Here is a 19,401-nt window from a genome sequence, read left to right as displayed (position 1 = left end):
CAGATTTCGAGATAATAAAATTTATGTTGAAGGTACATTAAGGAAAGGAATCTTTCTTCAAAAATGTAAAATTCACAGAAGGCTCATGACTAACAATGAACCTTTCCTTAAAATGTAAAAGATTCACTGAAGACTCGTGAAAGTAGAGCACTTTCAGTGTAAATATATTTAATGTCCGTCTATTTTTTTAACGTGAAAATTGCACACTGAAGATGCTCTATGTCCATGCATTTTCACCATTTTGGTCATGAAATATCTGACAAACCCATTTATTGGAATTGTCTCTTATTTGTCACTATTTTGATCCAATATTCTTGTTGTGGTATGGTTCAACAATAACTTTTTCTACTATGATTTTAAATATTTTTAATTTATATTATAAGGTTTAAAAGTTTTTTTTTATTTTTAAAATTTAATATTAAATTAAAAAGTATATGTAATGTATCGATATTATAGAAAAATTATATAATATATTGGTATTGTATAAATGGTGTATAGATATGTATTGATATTGTATAAATAATATATAAACGCGTATCGATTTTATATAAATGTGCAGACACGTATATCAATATAGTATAAATAGTTATGTAATGTATCGGCATTATATAATAATGTAGAAACGTGTATCGATAATATATAAGATATATATATATATATATATATATATATATATATATGTGTATATATATATATATATATTGGCTATCATGCATTTTAACCTATTAAATATAAGTATAAAAAAAGATAATAAAATAATATAAATATTTCACTTTTTCCATAAAAAGTAAACAAAAAGAAAATATTTTTTCCAAAGTTTTTCTTCTTCTCCATCTTGCAAAAACGTGTACAATATATATACTCCAATGAAAGAGAAAAAGAACAGAAAATGTCACTTTCCTACTTTACTTGTGTCCTTTTATTATTGTTCTATTTTTTTTTTCATTCGGCGTTTGATACTCGCATTAAAATCCAACTAATCTTGATTTGCGTCGGTAGAGCCCCATTTGAAGGGTAGCGCCTCCCTATCAAGAATTTTTTCATACTCAAGCTATAAGTTTTTTTTCCATGGTTTTCAGGTGTCGCTTTGCGAACCCGACTAGTTGTACCCACCGGATCCCGCTGTATCAAGACGGGTTCACCACGGTTAGTTTCACGGGACCCTGGAGACGCGGTCGGTTTGTAATAAATTATATATGTACATACATATGAGGTAGAAGACAAAATAAAGTTTACTTTCACCAACAAATTTACAAAAATCATCACATTAGATTAGGGATGGTAAATAGGAAGCGCTATCCCTAATGAGCCCTACCCTGCATGAATTTGGATTAGTCGGACTCCAATATGAGTACCGGACACTAAATGAGAAACTAGAAAAAAATTAGGGTTGGTAAATGGATGATTTGGGTTAAATTTAGGCGATTCAAAATGAACTAAAACAACAAATAGGTCATTATTTAATCAGTTCAAAATATAGATGAACTAAAATGGATTGGGCTAAGATGAGCTAAACGATGATTTATAGGTTTATATTTCAATCCTTCTAATTTAATTCATCATTGAACAATTTACCATTCTAGTAGCCCAATCCGTCCAACTTAATTCATCATTGAACAATTTATCATTCTAATAGAAATTTAGGTTGAAATGATATCTTTTAATTTTCTTTTTATATCTATATTTGTACCGTTATTATTGTTGCTTTCAAGTAAAAATAAAATATGAAAATTAAAAAAATATAATAAAATATTTGTATATATATTCAACACAAAATAGTGATAATGAATAGGATAAGAGAGGTGAAAAAAAATATAATTTTTTTATAATATAAATTTTAAATTTTAAATTTTGGGAGAGGGGTGAGGGAGAGAGGAAAGGGTAAGAATAGGGGGGGACTAAGAAAAAAGTTTTAAAATTTTTCTAAAATACAAATTAAAAAATTTAATTTTTAAGAGGAGAGCTAGGGGTGGGTTGAGGTCGGAAGGGTGGAGGGGTTGGTAAGAAAAGATTTTCTCTTTTTTGTAAGAACATAAATTTTAAGGAAATAAATTTTAAGAAAAATTTTATTTTTTTTTTTTGGGGGGGGGGGGGGGGGGGGGGGGGGGGAGTAGGGGTAGGGGAACTGGTATAGGGTCATGTTAGGGAGGTGTGGGTCGGGATAGAAAAATGGTGTAAGAATTTCTTTTTTATTAAAAAATTATTTTTTTTTTGAGGAGGGGAGGGAGGTTGGGGGTAGGGAATGGTTTGGTTAAAAAAAGATTTTGATTTTTTTTTTAATTTTTTTTTAAGGAAAGAAGAGGGGAGGGGGAGGGGCTGGTAGGGGTCAGAGTAGGGATGTAGGGCAATGGAGTAAGGGAAAAAATTATTTTTATGCTGGGGGGGGGGGGGGGGTGGAGTAGGTTGGAGTAAGTGGGGGGGAGTGGGAAAAGGTAGAATTTTTTTTAAAAAAAAAGAATTTTAAAAAATATTTAATTTTTTAGTGGGGTAGGGGTAGAAAATGGTGCTAGAAAAAATTGTTTTTCTTCATTCAAAAAATTATTTATTACAATAATTATTTCAAAATGAAAAAAAATATAATCAAAGCAACTAAAAAAATTAAAAATGCTAAAAGTGAATTTATAAGTGTTGTGATTAAATATTTTTTTGGGTCAAAGTTGAACATCATCATGAGTCCATTTGAGTCGATGATTTATGATGAATTTACTTGCGCTAGACCAAATCAGTCTATCTTCAAAATCATTCTAGCTTAATCCATTAAAACATGAACGAATTATACGGGCTAAATGGGTTTGGGCTAATTTTGCCACCCTACATTAGGCTAAATTTGGCAATTTTAAAAAAATTGAATTAATTCTTTTATAAGTAACTTTCGCCTACAGATTTACATAAATCATGACATTAGGCTAAATTTGGTAATTTTAACAAAGTTGGATTATTTCTTTTATAAATAACTTTCGCCGACAGATTTACATAAATCATGACATTAAGCTAAATTTGGTAAATTTAACAAAATTGGATTATTTCTTTTGTAAATAAACTGACCAACCGGTCAATTCACTTAATTATCCCCCCATTTTTTTTAATCATAGGCGTTTATAAAGATTTTCAATTATTTTCTTTCTTAAATTTCAAAAACTGTTAATTTTTTAAATTATTTCTTTATGATTATATTTTAACATAGTCCTGAGTTGAGTTCTATCCAAAACAGTCTCTTTACTTCACCTAAATTATGATATGAATTGCGTACATTTTACCCTCTTCAGATCTCACTTTTTGGGAATATACTAAATATATTATTGTTGTTACAGCACATTTTAATGTGCATAGTTATGAAAATAGTCTTATAAAAAGTGTAAGTGCGAAATTTTCATAGCATAAAGAACACAAGTATTTAATTTTTAAATATAAGAGACATATTTAGAACTAATCATATTACAAGAATGTTTAGTGTAATTAACCTTTTTATAAGTAGCAGAAAAGGCCAATATCATTTTAAAGTAATCTCTCGAATTTAATTTATTTGTCTGATTTTAATTGGGTGAAAATCATTTTCACCCTCCAACTTTGATTAAAAAATCAAACTCCCCCTTCAACATTGAACAATAATCATATTCCCCCTTTATCCTATGCAATGTCTATTTTGTCCTTGTAATTTTAATTCTATATTTATGTAATATCATTATATGTAATGAATATTTTTTTAACATGAATATTTGTAGCATTTTATTTAAGTTTATTAACTTTATACGCAAATTAATACTTTTTATAAATTTATCACAAAATTCAATGTTATTTTTTAAGATCGTTATTTTAGTATTATATGTATTAATGAGTCGTTTGGTGTGAGGTATTATTATAATAATTCAGAGATAAAGTTCATGATTATTTCTCCTGCGTTTAATTAGATGTATTAGGTAGTCTAAAAATTATTTGTCACACCATTTATACCATAGTGATGAGATAAGTTATCACACATACATGTTAGTACAACTTATTTTGTAATAATTAATCCCGGAATAACTTGTTTCCAAACAACCCACCCTTAAGTGTGTGTATATACATATGTATGTACATGCATGTGCGTATATTTTTGTGTTTTATCACTCTCTTACTAAATTCGTTTCGTATTACTTAACTTTTTGTTGATATAACACAATCCTTAAGGAAATTTTACTTAGAGGTATATTTTGCTAAATTAACCTTATTAATGATAATTTAAAACTTTAAATTTGTCTATACTGTTACTTTATATAGTTATTTAACACTAAAGGATAGAAAAAAATATAATACAATTCTCTTGATTTCACAAATTAAGCAGATAAATTAAAATATTTATTTTTTAATATGAGGATCAAGTGATAAGAAACGGTATTATCTATTGTCTGTATCAGTAAATAAGCTGTGATTGTCATTAATAGAGTATTACATATTTTATAATTTATATAAATAAATATAATCTTTAAAATTTGATCTTATTTTTATTCGAGAAAAACATCTAGTATCTTTGAACTATGACCAAATTTGTTATTACACACGTCAACTTCACGAGGTCCTATTACCCCTTAAACTAAATTTTAGCGTATTTTTGTCAATCTTTTTAGCTAACGTGATACCTTTTGTCAATCATTTTAGATGGTGTGACACCTTTGATGTGGGCTCCAATTTATGTAATAAAGGTACCACATTAGCACAAAAAATAACAAAAATATGCTAAATTTGAGTTCGAGGGATAATAGGACCCCTGTGAAGTTGGAGTGTGTCATAACAACTTTGACCATAGTTCGGGGTGGTACTAGAGACTTATCTCTTTCATTTATTGTTTGTATTTTCTGCATTGAAATATGTTTATAAAATTAGTATTACTTATTATGTTCACTTGTAAAATAAATATTATAGTTTTGATTATTATTAATAAAACTAATTTTATTATTATGCTAATTTACTTCATAAAGATCATCATTAGCTTATAGATTTCTTACTTTGTTTTCCTAAAAGATAATGTTTATGTTTTTATGAAAAATTTGTTATATGAATAATGTTTATGTTTTTATGAAAAATTTGTCATATGAATTTTTCTTAAAATAAAAATATGATGATTTTAAAGAAGTTTAAAAAAAATTGATGATAAAGGGTAAAATAGGAATTTTAAAAAATCAATTAGGATAAAGGGGAGGGGGTATGATTATTGTTCAAAGTTGAGGGGGATTGATTTTTAAGATAAAATTGGGGAGAAAAAATAATTTTGACCCGATTTTAATTTGACATTTCCACTAACTAATGATGAGAAGAAAAGAATCTCAATCTATGTCCTAATTTAAACACACAACCTACACGATCCGCTTCACTTGTTTAAGAGATGCAAGATAATAGAATTTTAAAAAGTAAATAAGATCTTTTAAATTTTATAATAATCTTAATTAAACTAAAAATATGCATTATATACCATAAATGGATAGTGCCGCGGCTTCAATTAAATTATAGAGAAAAAATATAATGGGCTTTTGTTCTTAATTTGAATGATTTTTAATTTAACTAGATATTAAAAATTTATTAGTGCCCGATACAAAAAGATGTATGTCATTTAATTGAAATAATAAAATTTTTATAACGGTGGATATGAAGTAAAATACATGTTAATTAATTATAATTTATTTTAAGATTAAGTCAAAAGATGAATATTATGAACAATAAAGTAGACAAAAAATATTGAGAGAAGACAAGAGTTAAGAGATTTTCATTGTTTCAAATATCAAATATACAAGTGTTTCAAGTCTTTCAATTGTTGAAGTATTTCATGATATGAACCCTTATGCCTCTATTTAGAGTATCATATAGAGGCATGTAAAAGGTTGTCATAAACATGATATTAACCATCAACATAATGAAGGAGGTTATGGGTATGTAAGGTCACAAGAATAATGATCGTGAATGGAGGAGGTTATCTTCATAATGGAGGTGAATAATGGCGATAAGTAGTGGGACTAATTTCTAGAGTAGTGGACATCCACACTTATTAGTTTTACAACACCCCCTTGGATCTCCATAGATGATGTGCCTCGTTAAAACCTTACTAAAAAAAATTGTGGCAAAAAAATTTCAGTGAAGAAAAAAGAGTACGCATATCTTATAATATGCATTTATTTGTTGCCTCGTTAAAAATCGTGCAAGAAAAAATTATTGGGACAAAATCTATGTCAAAAAAAAGGGTGCAACACGTATTTTACTCCCCCTAATTCAAATATCATTTCACTTCTCAAAGACTACGCATCCCAATCTTATATGTCATCTTTTAAATATTCATTTGACTGTGCCATTATGATTAAATCACATTCATGAAGATATTGCATTCTTGAAATCATCCTGATGTGTTGTTTTCTTATTTCTTGGATATGTTAAGCCTTTGAATTTAGCCAAATAAATTTCTGAAAATCACTTTATATGTGACCTCATCGTCGCAAGTCATTTGCACATTGAACTTGTTCGTAGCAACAACAAATTAATTGTGAAAAATTCATTCGCATGATATTAAAATTGATCGTAGATCAAACATTCTTTCTGTATTTGCATAACCAATAATTCTTTTGGCAATATTTGTTAGAAATAATAAATTCATATCAATAATATTTGACTTCACTCACATGCACATAAAAGTAAAATTTTGTCTTTCTACACATTAACAAAAATGATTCTCATGTATAAAAATATCAGGATATAAAAATGTATCAATTGGACTAATACATGATATTTTTTAATCATTTTATGTGATTGAAATTGATCTTTCTTTATGATAAGTGATCTCGTAATCATTGGGATATTCAATGGATCAATCTCTTTTAAATCCTTTAAGAATTTTTCTATAACATTTGTCGTCTAACTAGACATGACAGTCATTCGTTATACTCATTCAAGATTTTCATACATTGTCAGATTCAAAAAAAATCTTATTACATCCACCATAGGAGAACACATCTCCAAACAATAATGCCACAACTTTGCGAATAACCTTTATACCTCAAGGCACAAATCATATTTTATATCTTACGATTTTACTTTTTACATAATTATCAATTTGTATCCCATTGACATTATACCTTAGTTTGTGGACTAATTTCAAAACATCACTTTTCAAGTGAAAGATAATATACTTGAATTGTGTACTTTATCTGTTCATACTATTCGACAGATTAAATTCAAGATCCTCGTTATCATTTATAATGGTGAGCATTATATTATACTAAAGATACTGTCGACGGTTATTCGATATTGGTTCCAATAAGACATAACTTATCGAGATCTTTTCATTTTATCATTTTCAGGTACCCGTACCTTTGCCAAAGTTTTATAAAGTGTCATGTCATAGTGCTTTTTAAAGCACTTGCCTCATAATCATTGACCATTTTTATTATTTGCTCTTCTCCTTCTTCAAGGAATTTTATGTTTGGAATTAATTTATCTATCATGCTTTAGGAGTGTCATAGACTCTGTCTTTCAAGAACTTTCACTGGAGCATTTATAGCTGAATTATAACATAGGGTCAATCTGACAATGAAGCTGCAATATTTTACAAATCATGAATTTTTTTTTGAACTTCGAGTTTTTTTTTTACGAGGATCTAGATAATTCATTCCACACATTTCAACTATTAATCATATCTCCCCCTAATGTTAGAAAATTTAATATTCACTCCAATTTTATTTGGGGATCCATCTTTGTGCGTGGTGAAGATTATCCATATAAAATTTAGATGAATTTATTTGGTTTTTGACTCTAAACCAACAAATAGGGGAATCTTGTTGGCTTGATGCATACAATTGTTGCTACATCTAAATTAAATAGTCTCATACCAAATTTTCTTTTGGGAAGATTTGTTCTCATAATCAATGGTTCAGCTATAATTGAAGGCACACAATTTTCTGCTAAATCAATCAGCATTATCAACTTTTATAGTTTGAAATCATGCTTTCAATTTAATAACTTTAGCAAATAACTTTGCAAAAATCAAATAGCAAGTTGATAGAGAAACACATGTGACCAACCATAGATGCATCTCATTTCATGATAAACGGTCTACATGGCAGGTGAACGGGCCCATATTAACCTTGTTGTACATTTCAAAAATATAAGGGATATAACCATAACTTTAACAGTATGATTTTATCGTGAGAACAAGCAACATAAGAGAATTCTTGAAGAATTATTTATTTCTTCAATGTAAAACCACATGAATTCTCAATTATTTTTGCATCACATTTTAATTGGGATGGTCAACCGATCATTACCAACTTATATATTTTCTGTAAACTTTTAATTTACTACAACATATGATTCCGTCATCATGCCCATATTTGTATCAATAAACAGGAGGTAAACAGGTAGCCTTTTCCATAAATATTTATAACCCCTTTCAATTATAGTAATATGAAGATACAATATCTTTTCATGATTTATAGTATCAATATAATAATATTTTTTTTTTCAATTCTCTTGAAACATAAAAAGTTTCTTTTGGAGACTTACTTCAATTTTAATGACCTGAACAAGTTCATTCCTCCGAGTAGTAACATATCAGCTTTTTGAGGCTATCAAATACTTGTGTACTACCTTATATTTCAAAACATCATTCGCATGGTGACCATCTCCTTTTAGGGAGAAAATTATTGTCATTGTAGTCAAAATCATTATATGCAAGATATCTTTTTTGCTCTACTTTTTTCTTTAATAATTTATTTTTTATAATATTTGATAAAGTTCTTTTTGGTGTATCATATTTACGCGATCAGTGACAAATTTATTCGGCCACACCATAATATTTATTTTGATCATCATCAAAATTTTTATAGGCAAGAATCGCTTCTTGATTTTACCATTTGGTAGATCATGATAAAACATACTATAATATCGAAGACCTTTTTATACCAAATTAAAATTCTGTATTTCTCTCAAACCTCCCATAGGGGCGAGTTTTGGTACTTATCCAACCATTTATAAGCACAAGTATATTTATAATTTTTTCACCACATTTTGACACATTTACTTTCAAGAGTGACCAAGCATTCACAATGCTTACACGAGTCACATTTTTTTCAAGAATTCGACTATAATCATATGTGTTTCATAATTAATTTTATACTTTTATTATCATGTCTTGACATTTATCATAGTTATATACCCATCTAAACATCACGTTGAAAGATTAAATGTACCGCCACTTTATATTCTTTTGATGGAGGATTTATAAAATCTATCAAATTAGGTCGTACGATAACCGTGTGCCCCATACCATTCTTATCAAATTGATGGTAAAATTACCATCACCTTTTAAAGGATAATTTTAAAAATCCATAATGTTCTTCACTTCATCATAATGATGATTATTATAATTGTTCCATCACGCTCACATATATTTAAATACTTATCCTCTTCCATACTTATATGCACTACTATACATCCATATCAAGGAATACAGCAAATCAATGTGGAGGATTTCATTATTTTTCACAAAAAGTACACACCAATCATCATTTTCATCAAATAGTGCATTGAGACTTGAACCCAACATCTTACTGATATTAGGCGTTTTAGGCCAAAATTCAATAGGACTCAAACTCAGTATATTATTATCACAGTGCATCAAAATTTTAACTCGATAGCTTACTCTCTTAATGTGATGAAATTTTATTAACACATCGTTTTATCCTTAATCACTGACATAATAAGTCAAATTATAAGACACACCCTTGAGCCTTAATCGTATTAGCGTTAATGGTGATAATTGGTTTTTTCAAAATTTGTAATCAAGCAACAATTTACAAATGATATTGGACAAGCAAAAACTGTGTAAAGCTCCAAGATTTTTCAATAATAATTTAACATTTTTCTCATCCACAAAGTAAGCGATCATTTTTGCATATCTAACTAGATGACATATTTAAATATCCATAAAACTAAATAAAAAAAGTTAAAAACTTAAGAATGAAATTTGCACTTAATTTTAGCACGTATACACAAACACATAACAATTAATATAATTTCACTATCATAAAAGAACTACACCAGGAAGCAAAACATATATTTTAAGTCATTTCTAATAAAATTATTTTAATAGATCAAATTATCACAAGGTAGGATACATCGTTCAATTAACGAAGGAACTAACTCAAAATTGAGTAAGAAAATAATCAAGATAATAGAAGAGAAATCATTGCATTTTGCATGAATAAAGACAAACAATTGATTAACTTTGTTCATATCAATGGTGATATAGTAACTTTTAAAAAAAAACTCACCTTTCGTAGTTACCTTGTTTTGTCTGTGAGTTTCAAGTCACAAACAGAAAAAGCTATTTTATAAATTTTATTTTAAAATAAAATTAGCACTTGCTACAAACAAGATTTCAATAGCTTTTGTTAATACCATGTATAAGTACTGAAAAATTACAAAATATATAATTAGGAACTCAGTTAATATTATAAATTATTAAAATTAAAAAAACTACAAGAAGTAGCATACTTAAAACTTAAATTATAAAAAAAGGCAACACTTTAATGAAACTACATTGTGTAGCAAACATAACATTATTTTAAGTGTGGTCCCCCATTTACTGCCTTTGAGAAGTTACCATGAATAAGGTTTTCTTTTTCATGCCACTTCTCTTTCTCTTTCCTTTAACTGATTTTTACTTTACCTTTTATTGTTTGAAATCTCTCAGATTCCTCTTTCAAATTTTTTTCTTTCTCACAATTTGATAAGGATAGTGTTCCACAATTTCAGATAACTAATAAATTCAGTTATTGCATGTTATCAATTTCTCTTTTTTTTTTTATTTTTTATTTTGTACTGTAAATCATTAGCAACTTCAAGATTGAGGTTTTTATGCTCTAATGGAAGAACACACATCAAAATCACGAACAAATAGGGGTAAACCACCTATTAATTTATTGTCTAACAATGCACCATCATTTAGTCTTAACTCAAGACAACGTATTTAAAAATGCTTTTACTCCTATACAGCCGAAGAAATTAGTAAGTACGAAGGAGCTTAGGTCCACATTTCGTAATGGCCCAGTGAAGATAGCTGATGTTTTGAAAAAAAAAAACGATTGAAATAAACTCCTTCTCCAAAAGTCAAAAAATTACAAAAATATGAGAAGAAAAGAAAAGCAAAACAAATTGCAAAATCAAGTAATGTTGTAAATGACGATGTTGAAAACTCGTTTGGTAATGAATCCGAAGAAGATGAGCAGGAAGAGGCATTTTTCGACGTATATATATTTTTAATTAGTGATATGTATTTAGGAATTTGAAATATAAATACATTTTCAAATGTTTTTTCAATAAAGTATATATAGGTTTGCCATATATAAAAATTTACTGACTAAATATACATTCAAGGTACATGAAAGTATTTTGTATTTTTTATAGATATATATGCACTTTCATTTGTATTTTTATTCTGTTCAATATACATTTAAGTTATATGAAAGCATTTGTCTTATATACATACATATCCAATTTCATATGTATTTTTTTGTAGTGATGGTTTTGTATTTATGTTCTGTTCAATATACATATGCATATTTATATGTATTTTTTTTATGTGTTGATTGTGTTTGTACGGCTGAAAATACAATTACAATATATTTGTACAACGTAAATACGAATATATTTGTTCAATGTAAAATACAAATACAGTCACAATATCCCTATTCGAACACAACCAAAATATACATAATTGAAATTTACGAAAATGCAAATATACTCTTAAATTTTGAGAATCAGAACTCCAAAAATTGAGTTTGAGAAACTTGAAAAATCGATTTTGATCACTATATTGTTCGATCAGTTCAATTTACTATTGCATTATTTTTTTCTAAATTCTATTACAAAATATCCAAAAAATAATTTAATGAAATAAATTGTTAAATTGTACAATGTAACAAAAAATTAATTTTGATCACTCTAACAAAAATCATTAATAGCTCAAAATATTCAAAAATAATTTAAAGAAAAATCAATTTTGATCACTATATTTGAACGAAACATTAGTAATGACTCAAAAACAATTTGAATGAAATAACAATAATGGTTAAAAAAAAATTAGAATGAAATTTTTTTGATCGATTTCAAACAACTGATAAAATTCATATAAGAAAACAATATTACAATTAAATATCTTCAACAACAGTAACAATTTAATTTGAATTTTCGAAGATATTGAATAGAAGAAGCTTCAGTTGAATTTGATTTCGATTTTTTTGAATGAAAAAGATAATGTGAAACTTAAATTTGAATTTTGATTTCGGTTGGTAACAAATAACGAAAATCACGTTAATTAAGTGATTTTAATGGCAGAGGAATCTCCACATTTAGTTCATGGCTAATTATATCATATTTAACTCAATTGATTTGAGTTAAATATGGGCAGTCAAATGATTTGTATATGTATTTTTATAGCAACAGTTTGTTCAAATATAAAATACAAGTTGCTAGTTTAAGTAATTATGAAAGTGTTGTTATGAATCCCATAATTATGATCTTAAGTATGCTATTTATGAATTTTACCCATTTAAAATTAGTATAATATATATCTATAATCTATAATATATTAAAAGTGTGAAGACCCTTAGAAAAGTGATTTGAACTTTTTACTCTTCATTAAAATACTCCGTAATAGATAAAATCGTCTTTTTACTATTTAATATACGGTAAAAGAAAAATCTATTTAAGAAATTAAGGAATCCTAAAATATATGGTAAGAAAAAAATATAAGGTAAAAAGATATTAGAAAAATTAATAATTAAGGTGTCCTAAATCCATAATAAGCAAAAAATATATTTTATTAATACTCCTTATCTATTTAATTGAGGAAATATTCAATACTTTTATATGTAATTTGATAAACAATAATACAATATTTAACTTGTGGGTCAAAATTTTGTGTTCCCTTTTTTCCTAAAATATTAGAAAGGAGAAGTTATACCTAATTATAATCCATAAATAATATTTTACATAATTGTGCATTTTTTTACAAAGTATACAAAAGGGAAAAACTTGTTTTTTTTTTTTTTAAAAAAAAGAGTTAAACTGACTATTTAAAAAATGCACTTTAACATACATAGATTCATAGGGAACAATAGCATCCCCATAATTGTTCTGGAGGCCATCGAACTCTATATTTTAGGATTCCTAATTTTAATCAACCAATACATTATATAATTTGATAAAAAAAAAATTTACTTGAGCTTTTTGTGATCTTATTGTAGGTTTGTTGGGAGGAATTAAAGCAGGCAATATCGAGTTTTTCTTGTATTTAGGGAAAAAATATCTTTAGGTATAGAATATTCTATTAAACAAAATTTTGATAGTATTTATGATTAAAAAGATAAATTTTTTTGTGATTTAAGGTGTTTTTTTTTAAAAAATATTTAGCATGTTTTTTAAGTTTACAATAAATAAATTATCATGTATTCTTAATAGACAATTGCTAATTGAGAAGTTTTATTTTGTAGAATCTTGGTATATCTTATGATTGAAAGAAACTTTGCTTGTGATTTGAGGTAAATTTTCTTAAATTTTACTATGTTCTTGATGTTTACAATTTTGACAGTATCAATCTATTGCTAATTGAGAAGTTTTTTTGTGTGCGTGAAATTTTGACATATCTTATGATAAATAGATAAATTTTCTTGTTATTTGAGGTACGCTTTTTTAAAAAAATTAGTATGTTCTTGAAATATACAATAATAATTATCACGTATTGTTGATAGAAATTGCTAATTGATAAGTTCTTTTTTTTTTTTTTTTTGAAATATTGATAGCGTCTATGATTATTGAATCATTTTTTTTTTTTTTTATGATTTGAGGTAAATTTTTTAAATTTTAGTATATTTTTTATCTTTAAAAAAATAAATTATCATTTATTTTTATCGACAATTGCTAATTGACAAGTTATTTTGTTTGTCGTTTATTTTTATGGACAATTGCTAATTCACTGTTTTTCTCTTCTTTATACCTGAATTTACTATAATTGAGCTGAAGGTCTTTCGAAGGCAACATCTTTACCTTTCCAAGCAGTGATAAGATCTACGTACACTTTACCCTCCCCAGACTTCACTTATAAGATTTTACAAGGTATATTATTGTTATTGGTACAAGATATATCATTTAAATAGGTGTAAAATTTATTATGACATAAATTTCTACTTTCTAATAACTTTGCTCTCTCATATATAATTTTATTGATTGACGAAAGATGCACGTGCAAAGCACGTATACTAAACTAGTAATTCATAAACTCTAAATTCTTGATCCACCTCTGCTAGATAGCGAGCACACATTTATTGTTAAGTCACAATTAGAAATAGAAAAAAAGTATAACTGCAGATTTGTTATACTGATAGATTTACATCACGAAAAAAGGGAAAATTAGCAAATATGTGCACGTACACAACACATTTTTGGTACACTTGATTAATTTTGTAGTGCTGACCTGACAAGATAAATAAAAGTACTTTAATTAAAGTACAATTGTGTATGAGAACATAGTAATGTAAAAGGAGTTAATAGTAATTAAAACAGGATGTGTATTTGCTAGAGCACGCAAGTCAACTATATATTTGACATGGATTTACATTTATCACTTGTTGACGTCCCGACAGACCTTTCTAATCTCCCCTTGATCACCAGTAAGTGGATTATTTTCAGACAAAATAATCAAAGCTTTAGCAAACTGATCATTAAAATAGGAATTATTAGCAGCAAATTTCTCCACAAATGGATAAGTTGATTGATCAGAAACTAATTGTCGATCCACAATTAATAGTCCTTTGTTGCTCATAATGTTTTTGTAGTACAAATTGTCCCATACCATGGGAGTTACATGGTCAAATCTGGCATATTCAATTGCTTTCGGGTCGGGTTGTGGAGATGGGCATCGGGTTTTGAGGTAATTTGCAAACTTCGGGTCTAAAGTTGGGTCAACTGTTGGGTATAGTCTGTGTACTATGTTTACACAATGAACTCTTCCTACTGTATGTGCCCCTGCATCCACCACAAATCATCGTTATATTTCGAAAAGTCAAATGAGTTTTTCTTTTATACCAATTTGCCTACAATTAAAAACAAAATTAAATTATTAGCTATATTGACTTATACTGGTACTCCCTCTATCGTCACCACTTTGTGTGGCACTTTTCATTTTCTAAAGTTGAGCATATGTAAATTTTGATCAACATAAGGTATTTTTCATATTACTTTTGAACATCTAAATTTTAATTCTAGAATATTAAGGGGTCGTTTGTTAGATTTTATTAGAGAAAATATTACATGTATTGGTCATGACATTACTTAATTCCTTGTTTTGTAGGATTTTTAGCCTACGTATAATTAATACTCTATGGATTTGTTGTACATCCTATTCAATACTATAGAGCATATATAACTAATAATACATAGCAAATCATGATATTAGTATTACTACTTACAAGTGTTATTAATACATGAATAAGCATGGTTAAAGCCATAATTCACCGTATATGCCAAATCAAACCATGAATAAGAAATAATTCTAATATAATTGATCCCTAACTGATCTCCACTTTACTAATTTCAACGTTACTAATATATTCTATTCAACACTATTCTGATACATCCTATCAAACGACCATAAGTTAATATATACAATCCAATTGTTTAAAAAAAATTGTCAAATTAACTCTCGAGAAGTACTGAGACAAAAAAAAGTAAGTAATATTTTTTGAGGAAAGTTGTAAGGGATCGGAGGATTGTTTACCAAGTAGAGCAACAGTTCCTTGTGTATCAACACCAACAGAATTGAAACGAGAAAGAACTAATGACATGGAATCATTGTGGTTTGGAATGAAATTCTCAACTTCTGCTAAGTAACTGTCCTTGCTGTCCATCCTTCCTGTTTTCATTTCAATATGTGGTCCTCCTAACTGTGTCAAAACACTTACAGAAAAATTAGCTCATGATTCATAAATTGAGAAAAGAAGAAGAAAAAGATTCTTCGTTTTGTTTTGGTAAGTGAACAAATTAAATTTGGTAAAAAGGAATAGACAAATTACGCTACAACAGATTGGTGTTTAATCCATTTTCAACTGGCCCAACTAACTTTTGGACGTGATTGGGGGAAATGACACTCTAGGTAATATACAAAATTGACCTCTTTAAACTTTTGACGTAGCTTGTCGCATGGGCACAGCGGGAGGTTTAACAAATTTTGACTTTTGAACGGGAAGGTTTTCACATGTAGGCAGCGGAGGGATCAAACGTTCAAGAACCACCAATTTCCAAGGTCATAATTGGATGTAATTCATGACTTATTTATTGATTCAATTCATTTTACTTGTTCAAAATCATTTCAAACAACCTATTTGTCACTCCTCACTCCTCTATATGTCAAACATATACTTATGTTTATAAGAAAAATAATGAAGTCGATGAAAAGAGGCTAAATACATTGAACTTACCATAACAATACCATCCCTGGCAGAAAGAACAACAATATCAGCACAAGAAACAGTATTGGGACATTCATTCTCAAGGGCCTGTTTGATAGTCTCTATATACTTGAAATTTCTCATCCCAAAGTTCCTCTGAGATGTCTTCTCCGACTTCTGTTCCTTTGTTGTGTCCAACAGTATTGATGCATCACATGACTTCAACAACAATTTCACATTAATTAATTGAGCTATAAGTTCAAACATGCATGTGGGAAATTATGTTCCATGAACACAAAATAAACAAAGAACACAAGATGAAAGCTTGATAATATGAACATCGAACATGGAATTTGAGGCTTGAAACACGTGCGGACGCTTTCCTAAAAATGATATTTGCTCCCTCTCCTCTGCGAGATTGCTATGAGATTATATGCAAATAGTTTTAATGGATATGACAAGCCTATTGAAATTTGCACTAAGTAAATAGTAAATAGATTCTCCTGAAAAGCAGAAACTTATTGAATATGATATTTTGGGAAGAAAAGAGAGTTTTGGAAGAATGTTTTAAAGCCTTCTTCGTAAAAGATTTCTCAGTAAAAGTTACGTTAGAAATCAGAAGAGGTTGAGTTTAAATGAATTGGTGGAAAGGATACCACCTTTCATTGAAAAGACACAAATTAAAAGAACACACTCTTTTTCTTTTTGAACCTCTTTATAAAAGGCATTTTATTAATTTAATTTAAACACAAATCCAACAATGCATGCCATAGTGATAAGAAATCCTCTCAATGCCTTTTTTCAATGTGTTTCGAAAAGAATGACATATCTCAGTATTTAAATTGTAACTTTAATTTTCTTTTACCCTCAGGAGTTCGTTTGGTTACTTGGACTGGATACTAATCTCGGTATAAAATTTGAGATTGCGTACATTTATCCCGTGTTTAATTATTGGTATTCGCTATAATATTGATACAAATTCCATATCAAAGTCTTGGTACTACCCCATATTGGATGTGAGATTATAATCCTTGTAACAAATAAAATGCCCCTTACTAACATGAGCTTATAGCCATAAAAATGGCATGGTGTGTTTGAAGATCACAAGTTCTTAGGATACTTGTGGTATATGAGCCAACAGTCTTTTTATTTTACGTTTTATATTTCACATCTAGTCAAATATTGTCATATAAAATATGTCAAGTATGTCTTTTAGGACTTTCATTCATTTTTCAATTGATGCATGGGCATTATGTATTACTTACCTTAACCATGCAATCATGGAAGAGATTTCTGATCCAAGAAACTGCAGTATTCCCATGCTTATGGTACAACATGGTTACTTGTTCTTTGATGATTTCTTCAGCTCTTGGACAACTCTCTGAGTAGTAATATAATTTGAGATCACTTCTTACTGCAATTAATAGATACCTAAGCAATTAGCACATACATATATGATAACAGAAACATTGTTCTTTTACCACTATAAAAAGGAAAAAATAGATTCTTTTTTTTTTTTTTTACCCAAATAGGTCTTTTTAGTTCTAAGAAAGATTTTGAAGTTATATAATTGAAAATGCATGAGTTAATTGTAAGCAACTTTATTTAATACTCTCTCCATCCAACAATACTTGTCCATTATTCACTTGACACACAACTTAAGAAACAATAAATAATCAAGTTAATTTTACTATCGCCCTTTGAATATACTCCCTCCGTCCCAAATTACTTGTCCCAAATTGAGATGATACATTGATTAAGAAAAATAATTAATAACATACCTAGTTTACCATAGTACCCCTATTAAATGATGTTTACATTTTAATTTGAAGAAAAAGTAATTAATGCAAAGGGTAAAACATGAAAAAAAAAATTGTCTCTTCTTGATTAATGAAAAAAGACAAGTAAAATGAGAAATCAATTAGGAAATTTGAGACGGGTAATTTGAGACTGAGGGAGTAATAACTTAAATGTTTTGAAAAATGAATTGGATAATGAATAGTATTTAATACCAAGGGTGAAAAGGGCACAAATGAGTAAATTATCTAATGATTTTTCAAACTAGACAAGTATTGTTGAATATCTAATTTTAGTAACATGGACAAGCAAAAATGGATGGAGGAATAACATTAATTAGTAATCAGAAATAAATGCTATAACAAGACTCCCTTTATCTGACTTGCTATCCCAATTTATGTGAAGGAGTTTAGAGCACGGGAGTCAAAACACTTAAGTTTGACTACAAGTTCGGTTGTAAAAATTACTCAGTTACACTATCGATGTATATAATTTAAGCTGCAATGCCAAAGAAAAAATAAGATAAATGGTAATTTAATGAAGAGCTGAATTAATATGAGGGGAGAAGTACCATAATGAATGTGAAGGAGTAACATTAAAAATAGACTGATGAATGTAGAGGATGGGCCAAAATGTTGGTTATTGTTGGCCATATCTTTGGTCTTGTAATTTTCCTCTTAAAATCAAGTGCCCAAAATGCCAAATCCTTATATAGTAAAGTTTCTGTTAGTGTAATGTAAGTGGAAGAAGGATAAAAATGCAAGCATAGTTCCACTAGGCCACTATATTTGACATTTTGGCTACTCATATATATTTACCCACGCATTGACTACTCCCACCAAAAAGAAAACGTTTCTCATTATTTTACGTTAAATTTAAATTATATATACTGACAATATAAATATTTTTGATGCTATATATCGAGATTAGACATTGACTAAAACATATTTAATCAACGATGTTGAAGGTCCCAATCGACAAGAAGGACCAAAAAAATTATTAGAAAGATAAAGGTTAGATGTTAATTCAAATAAGAGCAATTTTCATAAAGGAATGCTATAGTTTGGGGAATAATAACTAAACTCAGCGATACTTTTCATATTTACTAAACCTAGGGACACTTTCTCTCCTCCCTCTCCCG

At 28.2% G+C, this 19,401-nt stretch overlaps 1 protein-coding gene across 1 annotated transcript; it reads right to left on the bottom strand.

Annotated features, from left to right (window-relative positions):
• Window positions 1-14,532: 14,532 nt before the first annotated feature.
• Window positions 14,533-18,984, bottom strand: LOC107843551 (peroxidase 21). The gene is made up of 5 exons (XM_016687865.2): window positions 18,832-18,984; window positions 17,729-17,877; window positions 16,494-16,682; window positions 15,794-15,959; window positions 14,533-15,042 (listed from the first exon to the last, which is right to left on the bottom strand). The coding sequence occupies exons 1-5, from the start codon at window positions 18,911-18,913 to the stop codon at window positions 14,639-14,641; spliced, it is 990 nt and encodes a 329-aa protein (XP_016543351.2). The 5' UTR covers window positions 18,914-18,984; the 3' UTR covers window positions 14,533-14,638.
• Between the last annotated feature and the right edge of the window lie 417 nt (window positions 18,985-19,401).

Source organism: Capsicum annuum, chromosome 10, assembly GCF_002878395.1.
Source record: "Capsicum annuum cultivar UCD-10X-F1 chromosome 10, UCD10Xv1.1, whole genome shotgun sequence".
In the NCBI taxonomy this organism is placed as follows: Eukaryota; Viridiplantae; Streptophyta; class Magnoliopsida; order Solanales; family Solanaceae; genus Capsicum; species Capsicum annuum.
This window is presented reverse-complemented; position numbering and strand designations above follow the sequence as displayed.